General features: G+C 40.6%; 2 protein-coding genes and 1 non-coding gene across 5 annotated transcripts in view; 2 read left to right on the top strand and 1 right to left on the bottom strand.

Annotated features, from left to right (window-relative positions):
- Nucleotides 1–1169: 1169 nt before the first annotated feature.
- Nucleotides 1170–4688, bottom strand: LOC117883341 (cytochrome c oxidase subunit 7B, mitochondrial). The gene is made up of 3 exons (XM_034782580.1): nt 4532–4688; nt 3251–3375; nt 1170–1391 (listed from the first exon to the last, which is right to left on the bottom strand). The coding sequence occupies exons 1-3, from the start codon at nt 4566–4568 to the stop codon at nt 1314–1316; spliced, it is 240 nt and encodes a 79-aa protein (XP_034638471.1). The 5' UTR covers nt 4569–4688; the 3' UTR covers nt 1170–1313.
- A 270-nt stretch (nt 4689–4958) lies between these two features.
- On the top strand, nt 4959–5076 carry TRNAL-CAA. Its single transcript has 2 exons — nt 4959–4996; nt 5031–5076. It is a non-coding gene; the product is annotated as a tRNA-Leu (tRNA).
- A 1840-nt stretch (nt 5077–6916) lies between these two features.
- The window catches only part of MAGT1 (magnesium transporter 1), an 18878-nt gene continuing 982 nt past the window's right edge, over nt 6917–24812 (top strand). Inside the window, exons 1-9 of one of the 3 annotated variants that reach the window (XM_034781896.1) lie at nt 6917–7073; nt 7866–8035; nt 9351–9468; nt 11364–11504; nt 12068–12208; nt 13387–13476; nt 17616–17679; nt 20335–20409; nt 23456–23546. In XM_034781896.1, the coding sequence (XP_034637787.1) occupies nt 6984–7073; nt 7866–8035; nt 9351–9468; nt 11364–11504; nt 12068–12208; nt 13387–13476; nt 17616–17679; nt 20335–20409; nt 23456–23546 (980 nt within the window). In that variant the 5' untranslated portion in view covers nt 6917–6983. Of the gene's footprint in view, nt 7074–7131; nt 7359–7383; nt 7722–7865; nt 8036–9350; nt 9469–11363; nt 11505–12067; nt 12209–13386; nt 13477–17615; nt 17680–20334; nt 20410–23455; nt 23547–24812 lie in introns of those variants that run through there. The other 2 variants (XM_034781898.1, XM_034781899.1) reach the window with 2 other exon arrangements.

Genomic DNA, 24812 nt, shown 5'->3' on the forward strand with positions numbered 1-24812 from the left:
TTGTGTTAGGCACTGCTCAAATATACAAAGAATCAGCAAAATCCCAGCCTAACTGAAATTAGTGACAAAATTTCCATAGACAATTGGAATGATGATTTCACCCTCTGCCTTTCAGTCTAAAAACAGGTTCAACCTACAGACTTCTGCTTGTATCGGTATGTTGATCAGGTGTGTGAAGAGTGATCCCTGACAGACAGTTATGCTGGCAGAAGCCTCTAATGTAGATGCAGTTATACCATCAAATCCCATCCTCACTGACACCGAAGCACTTTTACTAGTATAGGCTGTTTCACTATAGCAGTGGAAAGCACAACCGACATAGCTACAGCAAAACTAGGAGTGCTTTGCTGGTATAGCATCCAGCATTCCCATGTTGGTAAAATGCTTCTAGTATAGCCAGAGCCTCAGTCAGACCTTTAAGAGCATTCTCGACTCCAAGAAGCACCACAGATGGCGAGAAGGCAGGTACTACCAACTTCCCACTGACCTTCTGAGTTCAAGAACCATTTCAGCAGAAGTCTGATGTCAAGCAGAAGCCATGTTTGGCCCTCTTATACAGGCAGTCTATTTTTGAACATTTTGGCCTCCCCTCTATTTTAATCACTAGCTACTTACTTTTGCAAACTGTAAGCATACACTTCTTGCTGCTATCTCCACACTACGATTATTCTGGCTAATGGGTACTTTTAAAATTTACTCAGGTAAGTTCACTTTCTAAGTGAGAAGTAGAGGATGCTAGGTTCCTGAAAGGGAGATTTGATAAACCAGTGCCCCTTGCAGCCATAGAAGATTGCTATGTGGCAGAAAAAAAAAAAAAAAAAAAAAAGGAGAGTACAATGCTTTTGTTAAAAGAATTGCGATTTAAGAATGAAAGATGTGTCCCTGCAATAAGTCTGCATGCAGAGTCCAGCTGAAGTGAATAAAGTCTACACAAGTAGACGTGTCTGCCCACATGGATCTTTTTGCAATAACCAGACATTTAAGAGCATTTGCCTTCAGTTACTTCATCATCTGCATCTAACCTAAACTCATCTCAGTGGTTCTTAAGGAATATCATATAACATAACATTCAAAATTTTATAACCAAGCAATATTCCTAAAATTGCTCACTATACTTTTATAGCAAGCCATGAAACATGGGACAGGAATAAGACCTAGATGAACAAAAGAATTTTTAAATATATTTATTACACCAGTAATGCCACATCACAGATGGCAATAATCAGTGAACAGATGCCATTACATGTATGGCATAAATGAAAATTCAGACCAGTTCAGGATTACTGCACATTTCAGTCCAGAATAAACAAAGCCTATTTCTCTCTCCATTCTTTTGGGGTAACTTTGCCAACAGGTGATAAATTCCACTCAATTCCAGTTTGTGTTGCCACCTGTAATAGATTAAAAAGTTATATAAGAACAAGTTTGTCACATTCTAAGGCCAGAAGACCACTGTGATCATCTCTAGGCTGATCTCCTGTATAACATCATAGAACTTTCCCAAAATAATTCTGATAGTATATCTTTTAGAAAAACATTCAATCTTGATTTAAAAAGTGGTCAGTGATGGAGAATCCACCATGACCCTTGGTAAATTGTTCCAGTGGCTGATTACTCTCCCGTTAAATAATTATGCCTTATTTCCAGTCTGAGTTTGTCTAGCCTCAACTCTCAGCTATTGCATCATGTTATACCTTGCTCTGCTAGATTGAACAGACTATTATTAGGTACCTACCACATTCAGGGTTCATTTTTGTAAATTTCACAGTTATCACATCTTTAAAATCTTGAATTTCACAGTTTCAGATATTTAAATCTTAAGTTTCAGTGTTGTAATAAACATGAGTATGTATTTAAAAATGGTAAAATATAAAAACACGTAAAGCCCTTAAGACTCAGCATTTCTCAAACTGGGGGTCCTGACCCAAAAGGGAGTCACAAGGCAATATTGTGACCCTCCTACAATAGCCACTATTATTTCTGCACTGCCTTCAGAGCGGAGTGGCTGGAGAGCAGCGTCTGCTGGCTGAGTGCCCAGCTCTGAAAGCAACACTGCCACCAGCAACAGCACAGAAGGGTGGCAATACTGTGCCTCCCCCTACAATAGCCTTGCTACCCCCTTTTGGGTGAAAGGTGACCAGATGTCCCAATTTTATAGGGACAGTCCTGATTTTTGGGTCTCTCTTATATAGGCTCCTATTACCCCGCACCCGCTGTCCCGATTTTTCACACTTGCTGTCTGGTCACCTTATTTGGGTGGGGACCCCCAGTTTGATAAAAGTGTGTACTTGTGTATACTTTTACTCTGTAGACTAGGGTACTTACTATAAAAAAATATCCTATTATATGGTAAAAGTATACAAAAGATTTCATGGTCCGTGATGCATTTTTCACAGCCATGATTTGATAGGACCCTAACCATTATTACCGGTAATAGTTAGTAGCCCTCAAATCCAATAAAGCTATACAGTGTAACAGTTATGAATATTAGGGGTCTCCTTTTAGAGTGACAGTTTTATAGTATCTTTAACCTATGCAACTGTTCAAGAACAAAAAGTTAAAAAAAGAATACAGTTGAGGGGCATCATTCTCTATCAGTATTGTTTTTAGACTCAGATTTGACATCTTATTCAGCCCTTTACACTGGTTCCATTGGTATTACATTTATACTATTTTACAATAGTAATTTGTATTACAGAAATATTAAGAATAACTCAACAACACCAGTCTTTTAATAAACTCTACATAAAGGGAAACTTCTGTCACATACTGTATTAGAAAGCTATATTTAAAACGTTTTAAAACTGATACTGTGAAATTCAGGGGATAACAGCATCAGTCTAATATTTAGCTCTTATAGTACAGCCACACAATATTTTCACTAACATAAAAGGAAAACTTGAGGTGAATAGCTCACTCATCCAACGGCCCATTTTGGAAATGAATTATTAGACAAAAGGAAGTGTGCTTAGCTTATATTTAATCAAGCTGTCTTCAGCTCTGAAGACTTGCAGTAAATTGACATTCAAAATAAGTGCCTATTGAAGATCTAGGTTTAAAGTTGGACTAATGAATCGCTTCCCTTTGAGGTATTAATGCATACAAAATTACTCTTTCAGGAAACCCCAAAGCCCCAATACTTCAAGTTGCTTCATATAGGCAAATCCTTATAAAGGTGTATAACAACTTGCAAATTCAGGACTATAGTTATAGCAGACACTAGTGATAGTACCAGTCATACAGTACTTACATATCCCCAAATGGAGACACAAAATAGGGCTCCACCAAGTAGTATAATGTTGCCATATTTATCATGGAAGTCAGGCACAGATTTGTGGTGACTCTGTCTTGCTGCAATCCACTGAGTGCCCCGAGCTAAAAGAAATGGTCAAAAATGTGTATCAGTCCATTGGTACATCTTACATCTATTCAAGTCTCTGGCAGTCCTCCCATCCATCCCCTAGAAAAGATGGACTTCAGAACACTAAGAATAAGGATGCTCTTCATTACAACAGAAAGATAGACACAAGACTTCATAACATTCCGGCAGCATTACAAAGCCACACAATTGCTGGAACAGAGAAAATTATCTATTTTAGACAAATCCATCAAAGAGGCTTAACATTTTATTCTATTTGGTTGGCAAGCTACTTTAAAATTTTCATTAAGCAGGTAACTATAAAATACACCCACAGAAATGAAGACTTTTTGTTCACTCAATTTAGAATCTCTAGTGCCACTCTAGGTATGATCACTTCCTCAAATGCTAAAATAGATGGTCAGTTTATGAACTGATCAATACATTATTTTTCACAGAGAATGTCTGTAAATAATCCAAGTGTTTTCAGAAGGAGCAAAGAAGCCAGAAAACTTAAGATGATCTCACAGGAAAAAAGAAAAAGACTCCTGCACTGTGTAGACAATGCTAATTGAAATATAAATCCCAATATCCGAAAAATTGTGTATGAACTACTCTTGTGAAATTAAATGTATTAGGTAAGATCAAGGCCAAGACAACCAACTTCAAGAAGGCTGTTTCTGAAGTTATTCCCAGAGCATTTTATGTAGGCAAAACACTGAAATTGTGTTTTAGTTTGTGACTGTCTCCCTAACATTAAAACATTTTTTTCTTCCACTTGAAAAACCACTTAGCTTAAATTAAACGTTTCCCCAAACGTTGACATATGTGCTAAAACACAAGGTATCACCCGTAAATCGATAGGCTTCCAGGATATATCACGCCCACTCTGCTTTGGAAGGTAACAATCCAAGGTCTCAGTCCTACAACAGCATCCATACAAGACCCCTGTGCCCAAGCCATTCCCCACGCCTAGGCGGATGCGACCCGGACGGGGAACGGGCTCCCGGAGGCAACTGACTGACTCGGTTCCAGTGCGGACCAGTCGCTGCGGAGCGGCAAGGAACCCGGGAGAGAGGCGCTAAAAGGGTCAAGGGCTCTCGGTTCAGAGGGGATTGGGACTCTGGGGGGTACCCGCCCGGCTGTGCCCCGGAGGACTCCCCCACAGCTCACCGCTGAGGCGCACTGCGGTCTTGGCCAGAGACAACATGCTGGCGCCTTGGACGGATAATTTCTGCCTTTCTCCTTCTTCGCCTTATACCCTTGCGAGCAGTGAAAAACAAAATGGTGGCCAGCCAGGAAGCCCGCACGCTGCGCATGCGCCCCGTGTGCAATGTATTTCACTCTCTTCCGGAGCGCGGTCCCACGGCATTATAGGAAATGTAGTTCCCGCGCTTGCGTGGAGGGGCTCTTACAGGCATACGGGAAGAAGCCCCTGTACCCGGGAACCTGGGGGCCCGGTACTCCCACGGGCTCCCCCACACTGCCTACGCTAGTGATGGCTTTTGCCACGGGAACTAGAGAGTCGGGAAACAGTCCTAGTGGCGCTGACTCTGTAGTGAACAGTAAGGTTCTCCCAGCTGCTCACATGAACAACAGTGTCAGGATGGCCGAGTGGTCTAAGGCGCCAGACTCAAGGCTTAAAGTGCCTTCCTCTCTCGAGGGCTGGGTGTTCTGGTCTCCGTATGGAGGCGTGGGTTCGAATCCCACTTCTGACACATTTTTTCCTTTCGTTTCGGTGTTTGTAAAACAACGAGTTTAACTGTAATAATCACCGGAGGAAGCGTTTTACTACACGGCAGGGTAGGGATCACCTCACGCAGACAGAAATTTACACCATATAAATATAGATTGTGGCGCCTATTAAATAGGGACTTACATTATAAAAATACTAAATAAAGACACGGCTTTACAATATATATTCAGAGAGATCCTTAACTGATTCATGGGAATGATCTAACTTGATCACTGATGTGTCGATCTTAATAATGTAAAATCCCTGTGGCTCTGATTTTCCAAATATATGTGCATATGAGTAAAATTAAACATGTAGTTATATGATTGAAAGATCACAGTTTATATCTATACAAAGGGGTGCATATAAAGAACATATTTAAATACTTACATCACGTAAACGCTTGCATATGTAATAGCTACCGATTTAAAATCTCTCAGTAAGAATATTTCGAGAAAGATAGAATTTAAATCCATACCTGTATCATACATAGAAAGATATAGGTGTGGAAATCCATTCCATCTTTCTTGATATTGCTAGCTTGCTATAGATATAGATATGATAGTGCCAGTCTTTACAGAAAGAACATACATTCCTGTATGTATAACGTACATCTCTATTTGTGTATACCTATGTATGTTATCGATATTGATCTATTATAGCTATACTGATATATTCCAGACAGTTTTTATGATCCATCAGATCACAGATCGAGAAGCTGCTCTGCTTAGGTCAATGAGGCTCTACATGCGTGCAAGGGTCTTCTTAGGAAGACCCTGTTACAGCATGAGGACCCAAATCTGCACAAAGTATGACAGCATAAAAGAAATAAAACTTGACGGATCAAGATGATACTTTAAAATAAATACCACAGAACAGGAATATAGGATTGTGTAGCTGCATGAAAGGGGTATGTTTGTGCATTTGAGGATCTACTAATAAGATTATTTTCCTAATTATAATATTCCCGGCATGCTCTATTTCTTCAGTGGCATCCAGCCATCCTGTTGGTTGCTCCCGTATCCTGTGTCTAACCGAATATAAATGTATAAAGTGTCTTCTCTGTATCAACAGACCCATCCTCCTTCAGAGGGTCGGTGCCTTCAGATCTCATTGACTTTTCATAGACGTTGAAGCACATGGTTAGCAGTTAATATAGTAACAATTTCAGGGGCAAACAGTTGAAAGTTGGAAATGGAGAACCAGTGACGTAATGGATCGTGCTCAGAAAAATGGAAGCCAAGGAAAGCAATCTGGAAAACGGACTTTTAGCTGAAGAGAAGTCCTTGTTAGTCCTCAGTAGTGCTGAAAATGCAATCCTGGCGTGCTTCACGAGGATAGCAAATTAAGATTCACATTTACAATGTGATAGGACAGGAAAAGACTATCAGTGCCATGCGAGCTGCAGGTGAGACTCCCAGAGAAATAATTGCGGAGATAGCACCTAGAATAATGTGCAAGCAAGACTGGACTCCTCGGTACTACGAGGCACCCCCTCTGCGTTGCTGATGCTGCCCTGTGCCCTGTCTGTAATTCTGTCCTTACTCCAACTATTGAACTGCCATGGCACTGCTGCCCCAACTCATCCCACTCCAACACCCGGCCCAGCCTGGCTCCCCTCTGTACCCTGCGGTCCCTATTACACCGTAACCGACTGCTAGTTCCGCTCCCTTGCCCTCCGAACCGACTCCTCCCAATTCATCAAACAGCCAATGGAACGACAACAGCTTGCCTCGTTATGATTGGCTGACGGATGAGGACGTTAGACCAATAGAAAACGAGCCTGAGCCAAGGATGTGAATGGGAAGTAGCCTGTCAGTCTTGCTCGTGACTTGTGGCTTGTGTAGCGGCTGGGCCAATAGGCGGCGGGTGCCGGTGGAAGGAGCGGACATGGCGGCGTTGCGAGTGCTGATGTTGGGCGTCTTGGTGGTGCTCATGGCCTGCAAGGGACCCTGGGCTGCAGGGCAGAAGAGGAAGGAGGTGAGGGCCCTCCGCCGCCAGCTGGGCTGAGGGAGCAACCAGCCCGGGATCCCCGGAGCTATAGGGGCCATAGTCTGCCCGGCTACCTTCCGCCCGGCCATGTCCTCGGGCTGCCCAGCCTTGGGGGAGCCGGGCCCCCGCCTGTGGAGCGCCCTCCGCCCGGAGGGGGGGGCAGTGTGGGGAGCCGGGCCCTGCCTGAGGAGGGGTCATCTGTGGTCATCGGTAGGAAGAATTGTGGCCGTTGCTTAGTTGCTGTCACTTGCATGTGTCCAAGCTTACATGCAGATAAGTATTTGTATACGTGAAAACGATCGCACTACTTGTGTATGGGTTTGTCTGGATTAGCTAAAGAGAATGGAGCCCATTGACAGTATCAGGAATAGAGAAATCATTGCAACTGAGCAGTTATTTTTTGACCAAGATAATGTTCTTCAGCTACAAGAAGTGATCCCAAACTAATCTGTAATTTAATTTAAATCAATAGGCTTGCTTGGCATTACTGGACAATATTAGGATCTGTTTTCTTGGTACATTAATGCCTGGTCATTGGCTTTTGACTTGATTTTTTGGAAGTACTGAACACTCAGAACTCCCATTGAACATTGTTATAATAAACAACTGCGGACTCTCTCAATCTGACCACATAATGTATGTCTTGCTTTCTTTTGGATTTCAGTCATCTTGTTGAAATGTCGTCATGAGACTGTTAACGGTTCAGAGTATCAAAAGACAAGACTCTCTTTAATGTTCAGTCCAGTTTTTAAAATAAACATTTTTTACTTTATTTTTTAGATGGTTTTATCTGAAAAAGTTAGCCAGCTGATGGAGTGGGCCAGCAAAAGAGCCGTTATCCGAATGAACGGAGACAAGTTTCGTCGCCTTGTAAAGGCACCACCAAGAAATTACTCAGTGGTTGTGATGTTCACTGCTCTTCAGCCTCACAGACAATGTGCCGTGTGCAAGTATGGACTTAATTAAATTCTAAAGAACTTAAATTTAATAACAAAGAGTCCTGTGGCACCTTATAGATTAACAGATGTATTGGAGCATAAGCTTTCATGGGTGAATACCCACCTCGTCAGACTACGTCTATTATCTATAACAGGAGTAGGCAACCTATGGCACACGTGCCGAAGGCGGCACGCAAGCTGATTTTCAGTGGCACTCTCACTGCCTGGGTCCTGGCCACTGGTCCAGGGGCCTCTGCTTTTTAATTTAATTTTAAATGAAGCTTCTTAAACGTTTTATAAACCTTATTTACTTTACATACAACAGTAGTTTAGTTATATATTATAGACTATTATATATTACAGACTAACATGGCTATCCCTCTGATACTTAAATTTAATGATTACTGTAAAAAGTGCCATATGTTCTGAGTGGGTAAAAGTTTTACCCTCCTACTTTGCAGTACTTTTTTCTTGAATTTGAGCAGTTTCATTCAGAGTGGGAGAGACTAAGATACAATAGACTGTAGTAGTATTTTTCTAATGCAGTCTCTTATATATGCAGATACACAGATCATCTAAAGTCACATTAACTGTATTGATCTCTGTGCTGCAATAATTGCAGCTGTGCAGTATGAAAAAGGGAAGCTTTTGGACAAATGAAAGGGTTAACGTTAATCTTTTTGGGTGAATGGCTAAACACATTTTTTTAGCATTTGCTGTTGAGGCTTGTAGTTTGAGATTTTGCTGTTGAGGCTTGTAGTTTGAGATATCTAGAGTATTTATTTACATTTATACTGTATCAGATCCTGGGTTCTGCTTCTGGCATTTTGCATTGCTCCAGAGATATAAAGGGACTCTGAAGAAGGCTTTAATGGCTAGTCTGGGGAATCTCTGGGTCACCTCCTGTACAGCATGCTGGGGGAAGAGGCCACACCTTGAATTCTGCTGCATTCTGATGATCCTCAGCTGTCACAACAGCACCTTGGAGCACAGGCAGCTGTGCACAATGAAGAACAGCCTTGAGCATCAGTTTTGCATGTCCCCTGCCTCCCGATTGTGGGCCCAGTGCAGCTTGACCAGTCCAGAAGATCTGCTCCCCATCTTAAAAACAAAAAACTCCATGTGCCCAGTGCTGAAAACAGTGTGAATGAGCAGTGAAGCATGACATGTCTTGTTAGTTTTAAAATCTTAACTTAAAAAGAGTTTTGGTGGGGATGGGAGATGTGTTACTTCCAGTGAGATGTTAAAGCTGGAAATACGTTCATAGGTTCCTCTGTTTTTGACATACTCTCATGAATATAGCATCTGGTTTTATATGTTTTTTCAGGCAAGCTGATGAAGAATACCAGATTCTGGCAAACTCCTGGCGATACTCCAGTGCATTTACCAATAAGGTTTTTTTTGCCATGGTGGATTTTGATGAAGGCTCAGATGTATTTCAGATGGTAATCTATTTTTCATTTTTTTAAAGTGATTTTTAGTTGGGGGGAGTGATAAAGAAATCTACAATTCAGAAGATATGGTACAGTAGTACCATAATGAGGGATGCTGGCCAATCTGTAACGAAACAGCTGCAAAATAAAAATTGCAGAGTTTTTTTTTTTTAAACCGCAACAACCCTCTAATCCATGAGAAATATGCAAAATTTGTTTGCTAATGTGACAGTAGCACTAATAGGCCAAACTACTACTAATATGCAGGGAACAGTGCTGAATAGGCATGAGTGATAGATTGGATGACCTGATTAGGTCTTTTATGTCTAACTCCTGTAATGCCATTCAATGTAATAATGGAATTAAAATGACTTATAAAATACTGGAACTAATTTAAATATTGGTCAGTTTGCAAAAGACTTCTAACTCTAAAAGCAGTGTGGGACAGAAGAATCTTTAATTTCTTATAAAGGTATTTTTAAGGAAACTTGATGTCCCATTTAAAGGAGGAGTGTCAGAAAACTGATTTTTTTTTTTTTTTTAAACTGACTGAAAATATTTTTATGTCCATCTGATTTTCAGAAATGTGACAAGTTACTAGGAATGCACAGTAAATTACTCTTTAAAATGTCCACTTACTTCATTTTTTCCTAAAAATAAAAGTCCATGTTAGTTATAGGCAAACAATCTGTGGTCTGTCTCTTAAGACACACAATCTGTTTTTGAAAGAAGTGCAAAATCGTCAGAAGAAACTAGAAACGCCACCCTCCTTGCATTCTTTCTAGTTACTTGGAACCTGTGCAGCTCAATCATACAAGTTATTATTCAGAATGTACATTATGTTTGTGTTAATTTATTTTTCAGAGAATTATCAAATCTTGATCTTGGAGATTTACAGTTGGATCTTTACAAACCTGTGATTTCAGTTTCATGTTGAAGCAACTCAAAAGGAAAATCAGATTTTGTAGCTGATTTGCCAAGCTTTGAGTGCCATGATTGTTTCAGTCTAAAAGCATAATTCAGTCCAGAGCCACTGAAATGTTTACACACCCTGTCTAAGGTTTGGGCTCATGATGAAATCTTGGTGAAGCCTTGCTGTTGGAAACTTTATGCAGGTCTTTTATGACAGAAATAGCTGCTCCACTATAGGAATATGCTAGAACACAATAAAAGAAGGCTCATCAATATTCAGAAAGATGGATGTGATTATCTTTTGATGCCAATACATGTTTCCTCTAGATACTACTATATAGATTTCTTTATAGATATACTTGTATACAAAGACTCAAAAAACCTTCCTTTATGAGCAAGGGCAAGAATAGTACTTGACCATATAGACAACTCTCAGGAGCTTTCTCAATTATCAGCAGATTTCAGGTACATGTATTAACTGTCCAGCCTTCTTTGAGTTCTTTGCCAACCACAGACGTGAGTACTGAAGACATGAGAATATCGATTATAGTAGAGATTAAACAGTGCCGTATTAAACCTAATGGGAGAATAACCAATCTCAAACTGCTTTCTGAGATATGCATTATTGCTAGCATTGGGTATCAAATAATTGTGGGCGTCTCAGGACATTCTGGATACTGAAGAGAGAAGAAAGTATGGAGCATCCAAGAAGAATGTGCCTGACTAATGTACTGTATACATAATTTTGTGTCATGGATTTTTGCATATCCTAGACCATTTTATGAGAAAAAAGCATTCAAGCTACTATACCATTTTTTGTTGAAATACCCATTAGATCTATTTTATGAATAGCCCTTTTGTTTAATTATGTGCATAAGCACCGGGACAAAATATGAATGATAATTTTGCAATAAAATAAGACAAGTTTAAATGGCTAAATTACTTTATTCTTGATGCTTCACTTCTACTTTTATTTATTAATCTTTTTAATGCAGCTAAACATGAATTCAGCTCCAACCTTCATTAACTTCCCAGCTAAAGGGAAACCCAAAAGGGGTGACACATATGAGCTGCAGGTGCGAGGTTTTGCGGCCGAGCAGCTTGCTCGCTGGATAGCTGATAGGACTGATGTCAATGTAAGTACAGATAGACTTTCATTTCCTTCCTGTGATGTAAATCTAGCTGTGGAGAGTCTGTTTACCAGCTATACAATATGGTTAAGGAAAAATATTCTAATTGGCTACTCAGTGACACTATTCAAAGCAGGTCCTAAGCCCCGTTGTGTCTAGCTGAGCTCTATAGATTAAGTATATTTTAAAAACAGGTAACTTTTTTTTACATGCCACATTATAATATTTTACATTTATTTAATGCTCTCCATCTAGAATATTTCCAAATCAATTTGCAAACTTATGTGGATTCACCCACCAGTAGAAGCATCCACCTCTATGAAAATAAAGCTGTTTTATTATCATCATCACAGGCAGAATATTAAATATGGCCTAACAGATTTTGCTCCATAGTATGTATTATTGAAACAAAAGAGAAAAAGTATTAATTTCTGAACTACAGTTAAAATTATTAAAGAAATATTAAGTTGGCGTATTTTGTACATTGGTATGGTTTTATTTCTCCATATTCATCATGGGTTTTTTTTAGAAAAAGAATTTTTTTAACATAACCTTTTGTGCTTCCATAGATTCGAGTGATAAGACCCCCAAATTATGCTGGTCCCTTGATGTTGGGTCTGCTGCTGGCAGTCATTGGTGGCCTTGTGTACTTACGGAGAAGCAACCTGGATTTTCTCTATAACAAAACTGGCTGGGCTTTTGCTGCTTTGGTAAGCAAAATTACTTTTTTTAACCTCTCCCTGTTTCAACTTGATCCAGATTGAATTTAAAGGGAAGGAAATATTGCCTTTGCTTTGTTACGTCTCCTGCGTGGAAAACTATTTAGTGGTGAAACAAATAACCTTTTCCCTTCAACTGGGCTTATTATAAACCAGATTCTCCCACTGACCTCAGTGTAAGCTGAACATGAGCAATTTAGGAGAGCATTTGTAACCAAACAGATGAGGCCAGACCACATGCCACATCCCTCCACACTCATTATTAGTGTGAATTTTATTTAAAATGAGGTTTTTTTACCCAGTTTATACTGATCTGATTATCCCTAGTCTATTTCAGTAAAACTCATTTTTCAGGATATTAAAATATAAGCTTTAGACTCAAACATTTGCTATTTGGCCTTTGGAATTGCAGCTCAAAGTCCAAAGTATTGGTACAGGTGCTGGATTTATAAAAAGGGCTGAATAATTTTATGACCAACAGTGTTTGAAGTTATTCAAGATACAGTCAGTCAAACGTTATATATCAGGACATATGTTGATAGCATTCAGAAGATCGGAAAGAATCTCTTTCCTTCTATATGGCTTTGGTGTGGTTTTATTAGCTATTAGTTGATACCAGATTTGATGGGACAGTGGTCTGATCTAGTTTGGCAAATCCAATGTTCCTTGAAATGTGAGCTTATTGTTCTTCTAAGAAGAGAGGACATCTTGGCTAGAACATAGTCACTGTAAAGAGTCTTTTGATCATAATGGCAAAATCCAGAAGTACTGGAACCAAGAGTTGAGTGTAATGCAAATTATATTACTACAGTATTAATATTTTACATAAAGAGTTATTTGTGCCACAGACTTTCAGGTTTAAGTGCAGATGATTTTTAAAAGACATGACTTCTGGAAGGAAAAGTCCATACTTTTGGTTAAAGTGAAGATGAGGTTCATGTATCTTTCCTTCTTGGTTGTCTGGTAGTACTACTTGATTGCAAGCTTTTCAGTTCAAACTGTGAGAAAACATTATCAATAAATAATAGATGCTGTGCTATGCATAGTACAAGGCAACATCAACATCTGTACATTACGGGGTGAAGTGAATTGCAAAGATGAAAACTGAATAGAGACACATATGAGGTCTATACTAATTTGTCTTATGTTGTTCCTTTCTTCCTTTCTAGTGTTTTGTGCTAGCAATGACATCAGGCCAAATGTGGAACCATATCAGAGGGCCACCATATGCTCATAAGAATCCCCATACAGGACAAGTGGTAAGTCTTTATCTTTGTAGGATTACAGTGAAAAGATCCATGTTAAAAAACACAAAATCCAGGATGCAAGTTTTGTTTCTGATTTCTCACTTCCTGAGTCAGCAAGAGTAGGAATACTATAGAAGGAGCTCTAGAGCAGTCAGTGGGCAAATTTGAGGAATTGTATTAACTGGTTTAGAAGGAATACCTATCTATTCTTTGCCAGAAGTATAGGAATCATGAAAGAAGGGCCTTGAGAGTAAGATGTGTGAACAGAAAGCTCCTCAGGGCTCCAGCCTGGATTTAGAGGGACCCACATCTGGTCCTATCACTCTTTTGGCTAAGAAGGAGGAGGAAACATGACCGTTTCTTAGCCAAAAGAATGATAGGACCAGATGTGGGTCCCTCTAAATCCATGGATTGTGATTAATATTTTGGATGTTATCACAAAGCAATGAAGTCAGAATTTGCCAATCAAGTTTACTACATAGTTGTTAGTACTTACAGAACATAGAGTAAATGTGACAGTATATACTAACTGGTTTGAATTTCATTACAACCAGACTGCTATTTGCTGTAGTGCCTTATAATTTAGCATCAATGCCACAAGAATGGTAGTATTAACCCTATGACCCAAGAACAAAGGCTGCTTAATGTCTGGTTTAAGTGTTTTGTCTTTTGTAGCTGTTTCTCTTGTGTGCAATAAAATACATAAAAATAAAACTATAAATGTAGTCACTAATCAGACTAAGAATGATCATTTTGACCAGACAGATCACATGCCATGCTCAACTCGTTATGATAATTCACTCTAATTCATGACTAGATTGCATGTAATAGCTAATACTAAAAAGGGAATGGTCTAGACAGAACCCTGTATTAGGAGCAGGGAAAGCCGATTCATAAGAGGGCACTACACTGTCTATAGTTCCATTTTTATTTTATTTTTTTAATGCTGAGGGACTTCTTAGTTTCAGGTATGCTGCATTTTAAGAGGAGGCTTCCGTTTGTCGCTGTAGACATATCAAAAGCTAAGTGAAGATACAAAAAAGACTTGTTCATAAGCCGAATTTTTTTAGTAAAAAAGGGAAGCACCAGAGAAGGGGGTCGGCTTATGAACGGGTATAGAGAGGGAGAGGTGGGACACAGCCCCTCCCCCCAACAGAGGGAGCAAGGAGAAGCAGCACAGTCAGCGGAGCCAGAAGGGCAGAGGAGGGACCAGAGTCTCTTCGATTCTGGCCACGCTGCTCTCCCCCCAGCCTCCGAAGCAGCTGCAGCTCCGGGGCTGGCAGGCTATAGCCGTGCTGCTCGGCCCCACCCGCAGAGCAGGCTGTGGCTACGCCGCCCGGCTTGCTGGAGCATGCTGTGGCCATGCCACCCGGCCCAGCCCGCTGGAACATGCTGCGGCCACGCCACCCGGTCTGGCCCGCCGGAGCAGACTGCGGCTGCACTGCCCAGCCTGCCGGAGCAGCTCTAGCCAGGCCAGAGACATCCTCCCCTGGCCCTCCCCAGATAAGATGGGAAGGGAAGGGATGGGATGAGAGTGTGGGGGTCCTGGGCTAGGGGTGGGGTCATGTGGGGGGTTGTCACAGGGGTTACTCCCCTGACTCCCCAGCTTCTCCCCACCCCCCAAAAAAAAAATCCCCACCAGTTGCTGTCCCGGCCTCTCAGGGTAAGCAGCTGGCGCGCCGGGACACTTTGTTTACTTAGGTTTACCTCCGTGCCTGCAGATGCTTGAGGTAAACAAACCATCTCGGCCTGCCAGCGGCTTATCCTGATGGCCCAGGAGCCAAAGTTTGCTGACCCCTGAATTATAGGGTCAGTTTATGAACAGTCATAAAAATTTTCCATTTTTACTTCTCCATCTTGGGGGGTCAGCTTATAAACGGACCGCCTTATGATCGAATATATACGTATTTAGGGTAGATAAGTACCAATTATTGTGTTACATGTTTGGTGAGTCAGAAATGATACCTGTTTTATTTTCTACTTCCAAACTTGAAATTGCATTTTATAGATATTGTGCTAACCACTTGCTTCCAAAATATATTCTTGTTACTAATCTATTTTAGAGGAAATGCAACAGTTGCACTCTGCTTAGACTGTGGGGGTACATTATTTTTACCTAATTGGTTTTTTTTAGTCTACTTTTTATCTCAATCCCTTCTTTTTTTGTTTTGACTCCATACATTTTAATTCCATCTCTCATATGCCCTCCGCTGCTCTACTCTGTCACTTCCATACACACATCTTAAAAAATGAATCTAAGACATTTCTGGGCAGTGGGAGAAGTGACAGCAGTTGGACTTTTAAGCAGCTTTCTTCTGCTGCTTTCAGGTTCTCTGTGTTAAACAGTTTTATTGCCTCCCAGAATCTGGCCTTCCTTTTTTTTAACATGTACAACTGCTCTTCTTTCCTCACCTCCCCCACATACTCAGTAGCTTGTATGTAAAACCATTATTTCTATTTGTATGTATTCAGACATGCTTTTGTTCTCTTTGGTGATGTTTTACTGAATTTTATAAGAATTGAATCCTATGACTCATTAAAAAGTTATATTAGCCTGTCTTGTCCTCTTCAGTTCTGCCTTGCATATCAGATAGGCAAGATGCACCTCAAGTGCTTCTCAGTTGTACTGGGCGTATGACATCTCTTGAGATGCCTGTGCCCCAGATATTGACACTGAAATGAATGCTGCTTCACAGATCTTTCAACTAATCTGTGAGGAAAATGTGAAAATATTTCTGCAGCATATCTTGATCTTTACCTAGACAGACACATACGCTTTCAAACCATGTTCCTTTTTAATTCTCTGAGCGTTATAAAGTATTGCTGAGCTGCTGTCAAAAATGTTGTTGTGCTGGGATCTAACATAACCCCACATACGCAAAGCTTTCCAAATGTAACTGACTAGCAGTAAAATTTTATTCTCCATATAGTTTAAACTGTTTGTTAACCTATTCAGTTTGCAACCTTTTAAAAACAAACAAACCTGCTTAATATTTTATTGTCTAAACCACATTGAGTGAAAATACTTTTCATTTTTAATATTTTTATTATTAGCATTTCCTGTGTTTTGCTATTGCTTTCTGTTTATCTCGTTCTCAAGGGCACATGTGGCAGATATTTTTTTTTCAACATAATTAAAAAAAATATTTTTGTTTAGACTTTAGCTTTATTCTTCATTCTGTTCTTAACTTTTCCTATTGGTAACTTTCTTTTGGTTTCTTTTTTCCCTTTTTTATCCTGGAAAGACCTTAAGTGCTTAAGTCCTGGGGGGAGGGATAGCTCAGTGGTTTGAGCATTGGCCTGCTAAACCTAGGGTTGTGAGTTTAATCCTTGAGGGGGTCACTTAGGGATATGGGGCAAAAATCAGTACTTGGGCCTGCAAGTGAAGGCAGGGGGCTGGACTCGATGACCTTTCAAGGCCCCTTCCAGTTCTAGGAGATAGGATATCTCCTTTTTTTTTTTTTGATTCTGGGGCCCAACATGTAGGGCCCATAAAGTGCTGGAGGAGAATTCTCATCACGTAGGGGTGTGGTGTATGTGAGTTTATGCTACTCCTCTTCACAGTACCCAGCAAACAGGGAGAGGAAGAGAACTCATCATGGAGGTGGAGGGTGGCGGGGGGGCAAGGGCAGGAGAAGGCATGCTTGTAGTATTCCACACTGCACTAAAGGGAATCTGGGCAGCAGGGCAGGCCAGGTAACACTTCTGTAAGTTAAGAGCCCTGGGGCTATGCTCTATCATACACTTGAAGGATGGTTTTGGCCTTGCAGCAGCCCAATACAGCTCTACCCCGACATAACGCGACCCGACATAACACGAATTTGGATATAACGCGGTAAAGCAGTGCTCTGGGGGGGCGGGGCTGCACACTCTGACGGATCAAAGCAAGTTCGATATAACGCAGTTTCACCTATAACGCGGTAAGATTTTTTTGGTTCCCGAGGACAGCATTCTATCAGGGTAGAGGTGTATCTGGATGATGCAAAGGTTGCATAAAACCACTTTTGTCCCCACTGCTCCTGGGACACCTTTTCTGTGCTCTGTTCCTGAGAGAGAGAACACAGAATCTAGCCCCAGGTTTTATATCCATTACTAATTACTGTAAACTCTGCTCCGAAGTTTCTTTCTTAATTGAATTTTGTCTTTTACAGAACTATATCCATGGAAGCAGCCAAGCCCAATTTGTGGCTGAAACACACATTGTTCTACTGTTTAGTATCCTTTATAATGAAATATACACATCTGATGGCAATTTAATTTTCTGCCAAACCTATACCTTCTCCCTTCACTACAGGAGTAGTGCCTTTATAATATGCCAACAGCCAACATTTCCTTATGCCCACAATCTGTCAGTTTAACGGGATTAGGTTACTATCGTTCTCTTCTCTTTCTCCTGGGACTCAGTTTGTCCTTAAATGAAGCTGTGGACCACTGCATTCTTTGAGACAGCCTGTGTTGGTATCTGGCAATAGGTAGGTGGAAGCAGAACTCATCATTCTTTCTCCCTCTGTTGGTGGATTCTTTCCTCTGTACTAAGAATTCCTCTCCAATGGAATCCCATAGATGCTTAGTTCATGGGCCACTGCACACTTCTAAGTTCTCCTATTATTCTCTTAACCTTAGCTATTATGCTAATGTTTCACACCTTTTGTTTTCTGTCTTGACAGAGTAAACTTACAGCTTTGTCACCACTGCCTTCAACCTATGTTTTTAAAATTTTTCTTCCAATTCAGTATCTTCCAATTCAGCTCCTCTCTCCTATTTTTCCTCAGCTCAGATGTGCAATTTTTTTCCTTCCACTGTCGGTAACCTTAGTTGTCCTTGTTTCTGAACTTTCCTCCACAAGGATCTTTTGTGTTTCTGTAAATCCACCAATTCCTACCTCCACATCACTTCTGTATGCCACTACCTTATCTCCTTACTGAAATCTTCGTCCAGGTGTTTTGTCTCCTCACCTTTGCTATAGCAACAACCTTCTCTACAGCCCCAAAGTCCCCGCTCTTCAGATCCCCCTGTCTGTATTTTCAAAGTACAAAGAGCAGAAAATATACTATAATAACATCAAGCTAGTGCACTGGCTCCACATCTACTGGATCATTTCAAGATCTAGTACAACATTCACTTCCCTTTCCCTTTCCCATAGTAAGGTCACTGGTGCGTGAGCCTCTCTATTTTAGCTGTTGCCATTTGGAGCAGACTTTCTAGGGTGTGTCCACCTCAAGCTCTCTTCTCATCTGAAAAGGCAGTCTACCTTTTTTTCTACCCACCCACCCCCAATTCCTTTCTGTTTTTTTGTTTAATTCTGCTAAGCATTTTGGAGGTACACATTATATAAATAATGCGATTTTAAGTTTTGTATCAACTTTCTAATTGTTTCACATTCTTAGTTTTAAAACCAAAACAAAAAACTACAGTTGACCTTGTAATTCTCAGCTGGTATCTGGTTTCATCAGGCTCCAAAATGGGTCTTGTGTGAATTATTTTTCTTTCCTCCCCCGCCCCCCACCTCCGAGTCTCTTTTTATTTCAGTAAATGACAGGCTTAGTCTTTTGTCTCTTTACAATATTACAGTGTAGCCACAATATAACTTGTCAATTCAGGTGAATGAAGAAATTAATGTTAAGTTTCATACAAAGCACCAGGAATCTTTGTTCTCTTTCACTGCACTTTTGATTTATTCTGATTGTTTTAAGTTGGTGATAGTTTTGTGACTCTGTGTTTTGAAAGGGTTTCCAAATTTCAGTGCATTTATTGAACAGCGTGGGAGATATTTTTTTTAGGCAAAAGTGTTGCCATAAAGACCAGTTTTGGGGGAGAGGGAATTTCTTTCCTTTTTTAGCTATTATTACTCTCTTCTGTTGGTTCTGAATCTAGCCAAATTCCACCTATCAAGAGGTGTCAGGAAGATTGCAATGACAAGATGTTAAAACAAATTGGGGGCTTTAAAGTGCTCTCATTTTGTGTGTCTGTGTGTCTCCACTCCCCCCATGTACCTACCAAATTTTCTAATAAATACAGCTCTTCAAAAAAGGCACAATTTGGTAGAATCATTTAATAATTAAGTCATTTTTTTCATGTAGCTTCACTAACTGAAGAGTCATTTCAACTGGAATTGAAGGGTCTATATTGCTCCTATTGAAGTCAATGATAAAAACACTTTCTTTTTCAGTGGGAGCAGGATTAGGCCTGAAATGTACATATTACAATGCAATTAAACTATGTAGGGCTTGCATTCTGTTTTGTTGTGTATAGAGTTTCACTATGTCAGATCTCCTTATGGTCAAATACAGCATAACCAGCTTATAAATTCTGACTTAATTTTAGCAATATCTTTATTGGTGAATAATAATTCAAACTGAAAACAGAAAAGTCCAGACTTCGCTGTTTGTGCCTCGTATCTGTCAAATTAAACAACAACTGAGAAATATATTAACTATCATCTTGTTAGGCCAACAGAAGTTAAAATAACATGGACAAGCTTTTGAGAATCACTTCTCATCAGGAATGGGAAGGTGAACAAGGTAGAGCAATATGAATTAGAGGCAAGGTCTTAATTCATACCTCCCTCTTTCTGAGGAAAAGTGCTATTTTTTGCAAGTTTTCTTAGTCTAATTATGATTTGTAGCTAGTGCATTTAAACAGATCCCTGACATGTTCCTGGTTTTTGCTCTTCTGTGTTTCCAGGAATAATATTACCATTACTGCATGTTAATTGTAATTTTTCTACAGTGTCTATCTTGGCTGGGGAGTCTTTAATCTTTCGAATAAGTTTTGTATGTGCCACATATGTGATTATGATTGAATGGATTTATTAAATTTTAAAAATAAATACATGGTGTCTGTCAGTTTAGCCTTAAACAGCTTTTGCAGATGGTGGTGTTACTTTAGGAATGGTACTCCTGCATGAAGCTGCTACCTCTGATATGGATGTGGGGAAAAGAAAAAGTAAGTACTACTTTTTAATCCAAGCAGTGCATTTTGTTGCTTAATTGAATCTCCATCAAGGGAAGATGCATTCAGGAAACGTTTCCAGTGTGATGATTTACTGCAGTGCTGGCACTTTTCTTTTTGGTTGTTTTTTTTCCCCCCAAGGTGTTTAGGTTCTCTGCATTTAATTCTTCCTTCAGTGTTGAAATCTAGCAAAACAATAAAATTCAAAGTTATTTCACATTCCATCTTTTATTCATAAAATTGTTGGAGTGGACTTGGAGCACAGAGGAGAGAAGCAAGATAGTGTTGAACTATTGTCTCATTTCTCTATGAGAGACTACTAAAAAAATCTCAACTATTAAACCCATAATGGAGGGATGAGCACTAGGGTCGCTCCAGGTTATCAAATATATATTTGATCTTATAAGAGAGCCTTTATCTGGATTTTTAGTTAAGTCACCATCCAAGAAATGGACATAAAGCTCCAGACCTTAGTCCTTTTAAAGCCCTTTCCTCAGGGTTTGTTTATTTGTTATGAACAAAATTATCATGAAACAGAGAGCAAATCAGCTGGAAAACACTGGGCAATATTTCCTCAGAGGCTTTCGTTGCTTTAATCAACCAGGAAGGGAGAAGCTACAGCTTTCTTCTTTGACTCACCTTCCCCTTCCGTTTATATTTCATCCTGAATAGCAATATAACAGGCATCGACCTGCTAATCCTTTACACACTGCGGTGCCTTTACCTTGTCACATTCCACAGATCTATTTTAGTACCTGATAATGCATGTACACCTCAAGTAACATTATATACATTTGGTTTGTGTAACTCAGCCGACTAATGTTCTTTCAGTTTATTGTCAGTTCACAGATTATTGACCCAATAGATTGTGTCAGTTATGGTTTATCACAGAGGTTCTCAAACACTTATTTGCTGCTTCTTAAAGAGACACTGTCACCTTTAGTTTTTTTAAAATGCTTGTATATGGTCTGTGTTGTCTGTTTTATAGAAATGTTTTGCACATTTCCTTCTCTACGGTTCATGACGGTTGGTTCAGCAGAAAAGTATACGCTGACCCAACCACAACCTTCTATATTATACTGTGCAAGAACCGTGCACTAGCTCCTCTCATTTATCTGCAACAGTTAATTCTGCTCAAACTCCCCCTTCACACTTGGCCCTGTGGATGGGAGCAGGGAGTTATTGACACCAGCCTTCGTCTCCTTTGCCCTGCTACTTCCCAACCTAGGGATGGAATTACCTTCCCCTATTCTGCTGCTCCACAACGTGTGTGAGAGAGAGATGATTTCCTCTACCAGTTGTACTATTGTGCATAGTATATCCTGAAAGAGGTGAACTTTGTTTCTACAGAAGCATTTGGAGGAGCTTAGTGAGGTGCAAGAGGGAAAAAAAGGCATGTTGGGTTATATGGACTTTTATAAGTGCTATGTAGTAGTTGCTAATTAAAAGAGATGGAGGGGCTTGCTTTTCTATACTGGATGTGTATTATCAATATAGGGTGCGTCACACTGTCTGGAGTGGCTCGCTACCATGAGTGCCAACCTCAGGGCAGATTGTCAAGAAGCAGGGCAAAGACCCCAAACTGGTTGTATGTTTTATAATTAGATTTCACCAACCCAGTAACACTGTGGACACCTAAAGCACTATAAGTCTTACCAGGGAGTCACAGTCACATTGGACATTCCAGTCTATCTTGCCACCAGGCGAGCTGGACTTAGTGATAGGTGGTTGCTATACACCAAAGATCAAAAAATATTCAGGTTACTCCTAGAGCCAAAGGACCTTTCACCTACCCAAGTCAATTTGTACCTTCTATCTCACACCAAAGACAATGCTTGTAGCCAATCCTATAGTAAACGATCTAAGGATTTATTAACTAAGCAGAGAAATGAGAGAGTTATTACAAGGTTAAAGCAGGCAAACACATATAAACAAATGAGTTGCAGTGTATGGTTTCAAAAGGCGACAGAGTTGTTGTAATCTGTCAGCTCTGAATGTCTTTTAGGACTAACCCAGGTTGACCCTGCAGATCTCTGCTTCTATTTCATAGCTCTGGCCCTGTGAGAGTCCAGACAGCAAAAGAGATGAAAAATTTTCTTGTCCGCTATTTGTATTTCCTTCTTCCCAAATTCAAGCTGATGGGACGAGCCCTTTTGCATGTAGCCTCTTCAAGGATGGAAGGAGCAATTAATAAAGGCTATGTCTACACTGCACTTTTGTCGCTAAAACTTTTGTCACTCAGGTGTGAAAATACACCCTCCCACCCCCCTCCTCCTGAACGACAAATTTTAGCAACAAAAAGCACTGCTGTGGACAGAGCTTCGTCATCGGGAGCCGCACTCCTGTTGACAGAGCTACCGCCCCTCATTGGGGGTGGTTTTATTTTGTCGCTGGGAGATAAAGAGCGGCCACAGTGCACCTTACAATAGCACGGCTGCAGCGGCACAGCCACGCCATTGTAAGGTGTGCTGTATAGACATAACCAAAGTCTTTGTATTGTGATGTCCCAAAATGGCCCATTTAGTTTTGATAGGCCTTCTTAATAGAGAGAGCTGATCCCTCCTGACTGGGCTCAGAGTTTCAGAGCAAACTTGTTTTTTACAGTTACAAAGCAAAACCTTAAATATTACCTGATAGCATGCGATAAAGATATTATAAGTGAGATTAATGCATGCAGCAATTTACGAGCATTTAATAAAGTCTAAACACCCTGGTTGTAAGTTCAGTACCCATCTTAACCATACTAACATACAGGAAAAAACAGACTGGTTTCCAGCAGTGAATTTGTCAGTGCTCAGCTGAGGCCTAAAGCTTTGACAAGAGCTAGCACCTGGTCTGCCAGCATCGCAGGTTGGGATTTTTCAAAAGGACTCAGCAGCGCTCCTGCTCCTGTTGACATCCACAGTTAAATTCCCATTGAGTGCAGCAGGTGGAGATTTAGCTGTTGTTGAGCGTTTTTAAAACCTTATCCATAGTGGTGTTTTCAGGGTGGATTTATCTGTCTGATCACTTTATTCTGCACTCTGTTGCTTATCTACAGTAATGTGTGTAGCTGGTGTTGGCCTGGTGGTATTATTCTTCAGCTGGCTGCTCTCTGTCTTCAGATCTAAATACCATGGCTACCCATACAGGTATGGCTTTTTTGCTGCTTAAATTGTTGTGCTTTAATACATAGGTGTTGATGTAGCTATATTATATTGATTAGAACAGAGTAGTGTAGTAAATAAAGGTACAGTGACTTAAAGCATTGAGATTTTATAACCATATAGGGGTGCTACTTGCACGGTTTACAATGTAACTAAAAATGAATAAACTGTTACCTTACATTTATTCTGATTGGTGTTTCCCTTCACAATAGTTGTTTGACAAAAGTGGGTGACTATAAAAAACACTACTTTGCCTGAAATCCACCTCAGAAGGAAAATTGAAAACATGCTGTCCTGAAAACACTTTTGATTTTTTGGTGAAACTAGCGGCATAAAAGCTAGTTGATTGCAGTAATGAAACTTTTGTGGTCAACAGTTAGTCACTATTTCCTCTATCCTATTCAAAACAAAAGAAAAAGTGCTATGGTACTTTTTTATAATCTGACAGGTATAGAGTAAGTAAGAACCCAAAGATTACTTAGTATTAAACATTTTTCATGCCACACTGTCATTACTCGCCATAAATTCGGTAATAGGAGTGTAGCATTTGATGACCTTAAAGCTTTTTTCCAAATCTCCTCTTTCTTAATCGTTACCTCATTAGAGATGAGTTGTTGTTTTTTTTTTTTTTTTTTTTTTTTTTTCCAAAGCTGCTTAAGGGATTTGGACCCCAAATTCTACCTGGAATTCAAAATTTCTTGGGTTGAGATCTTCCAAGCTGCCTGTGTCTCTGCATTTGTTATATGGAGCATCTAGTACACTTTTTGAGGGGCTGAAGTCAGGGGTGAAAGTAACTTACAGGACTTACCAGTACTGCCAGAGTCCTGTGGGGGGCGTGGCCTCATCCAGAAGAGGCATGCCCTCAACCAGAAGAGGCGGGGCCTCTCAAGATTTAAAGGCCCTGGGGCACCGGCTGTGGCTGGGAGCCCCCGGGCCTTTAAATCAACCCAGGGCTCCCAGCTGCAGAGGTGGCTGGAAGCCCCTGGGGCTCAGGGACAAATTAAAGGGCCTGGGGCTCCGGCCGCCATGGAGCTCCGGGCCCTTTAAATCCCCACCGCAGCTCCGGCAGCTGGAGCTGCGGGTGGGATTCAAAGGGCTCTGGGCTCCCCACAGCGGCAGGGAGCTCCGAGCCCTTTAAATCCCGGCCCCAGCCTGGCTGCTGGGCTTGGCTGTGGATTTAAAGGGCCCGGAGCTCCCGCGGCTGTGGGGAGCCCCGAGCCTTGCCGGGCTGGGGCCGGGATTTAAAGGGCC

Source organism: Trachemys scripta, chromosome 9 (genome assembly GCF_013100865.1).
Source record: "Trachemys scripta elegans isolate TJP31775 chromosome 9, CAS_Tse_1.0, whole genome shotgun sequence".
NCBI classification, from domain to species: Eukaryota; Metazoa; Chordata; order Testudines; family Emydidae; genus Trachemys; species Trachemys scripta.

Coding starts and splice junctions, on each gene's coding strand:
- LOC117883341 (XM_034782580.1), bottom strand. CDS start 4,568: ATGTTGTCTCTGGCCAAGACCGCAGTGCGCCTCAGCG. Junction 3,376..4,531: donor GACCGCAGTGCGCCTCAGCG/GTGAGCTGTGGG, acceptor CATTTCTTTTAG/CTCGGGGCACTCAGTGGATT. Junction 1,392..3,250: donor GTGTCTCCATTTGGGGATAT/GTAAGTACTGTA, acceptor AATCTATTACAG/GTGGCAACACAAACTGGAAT.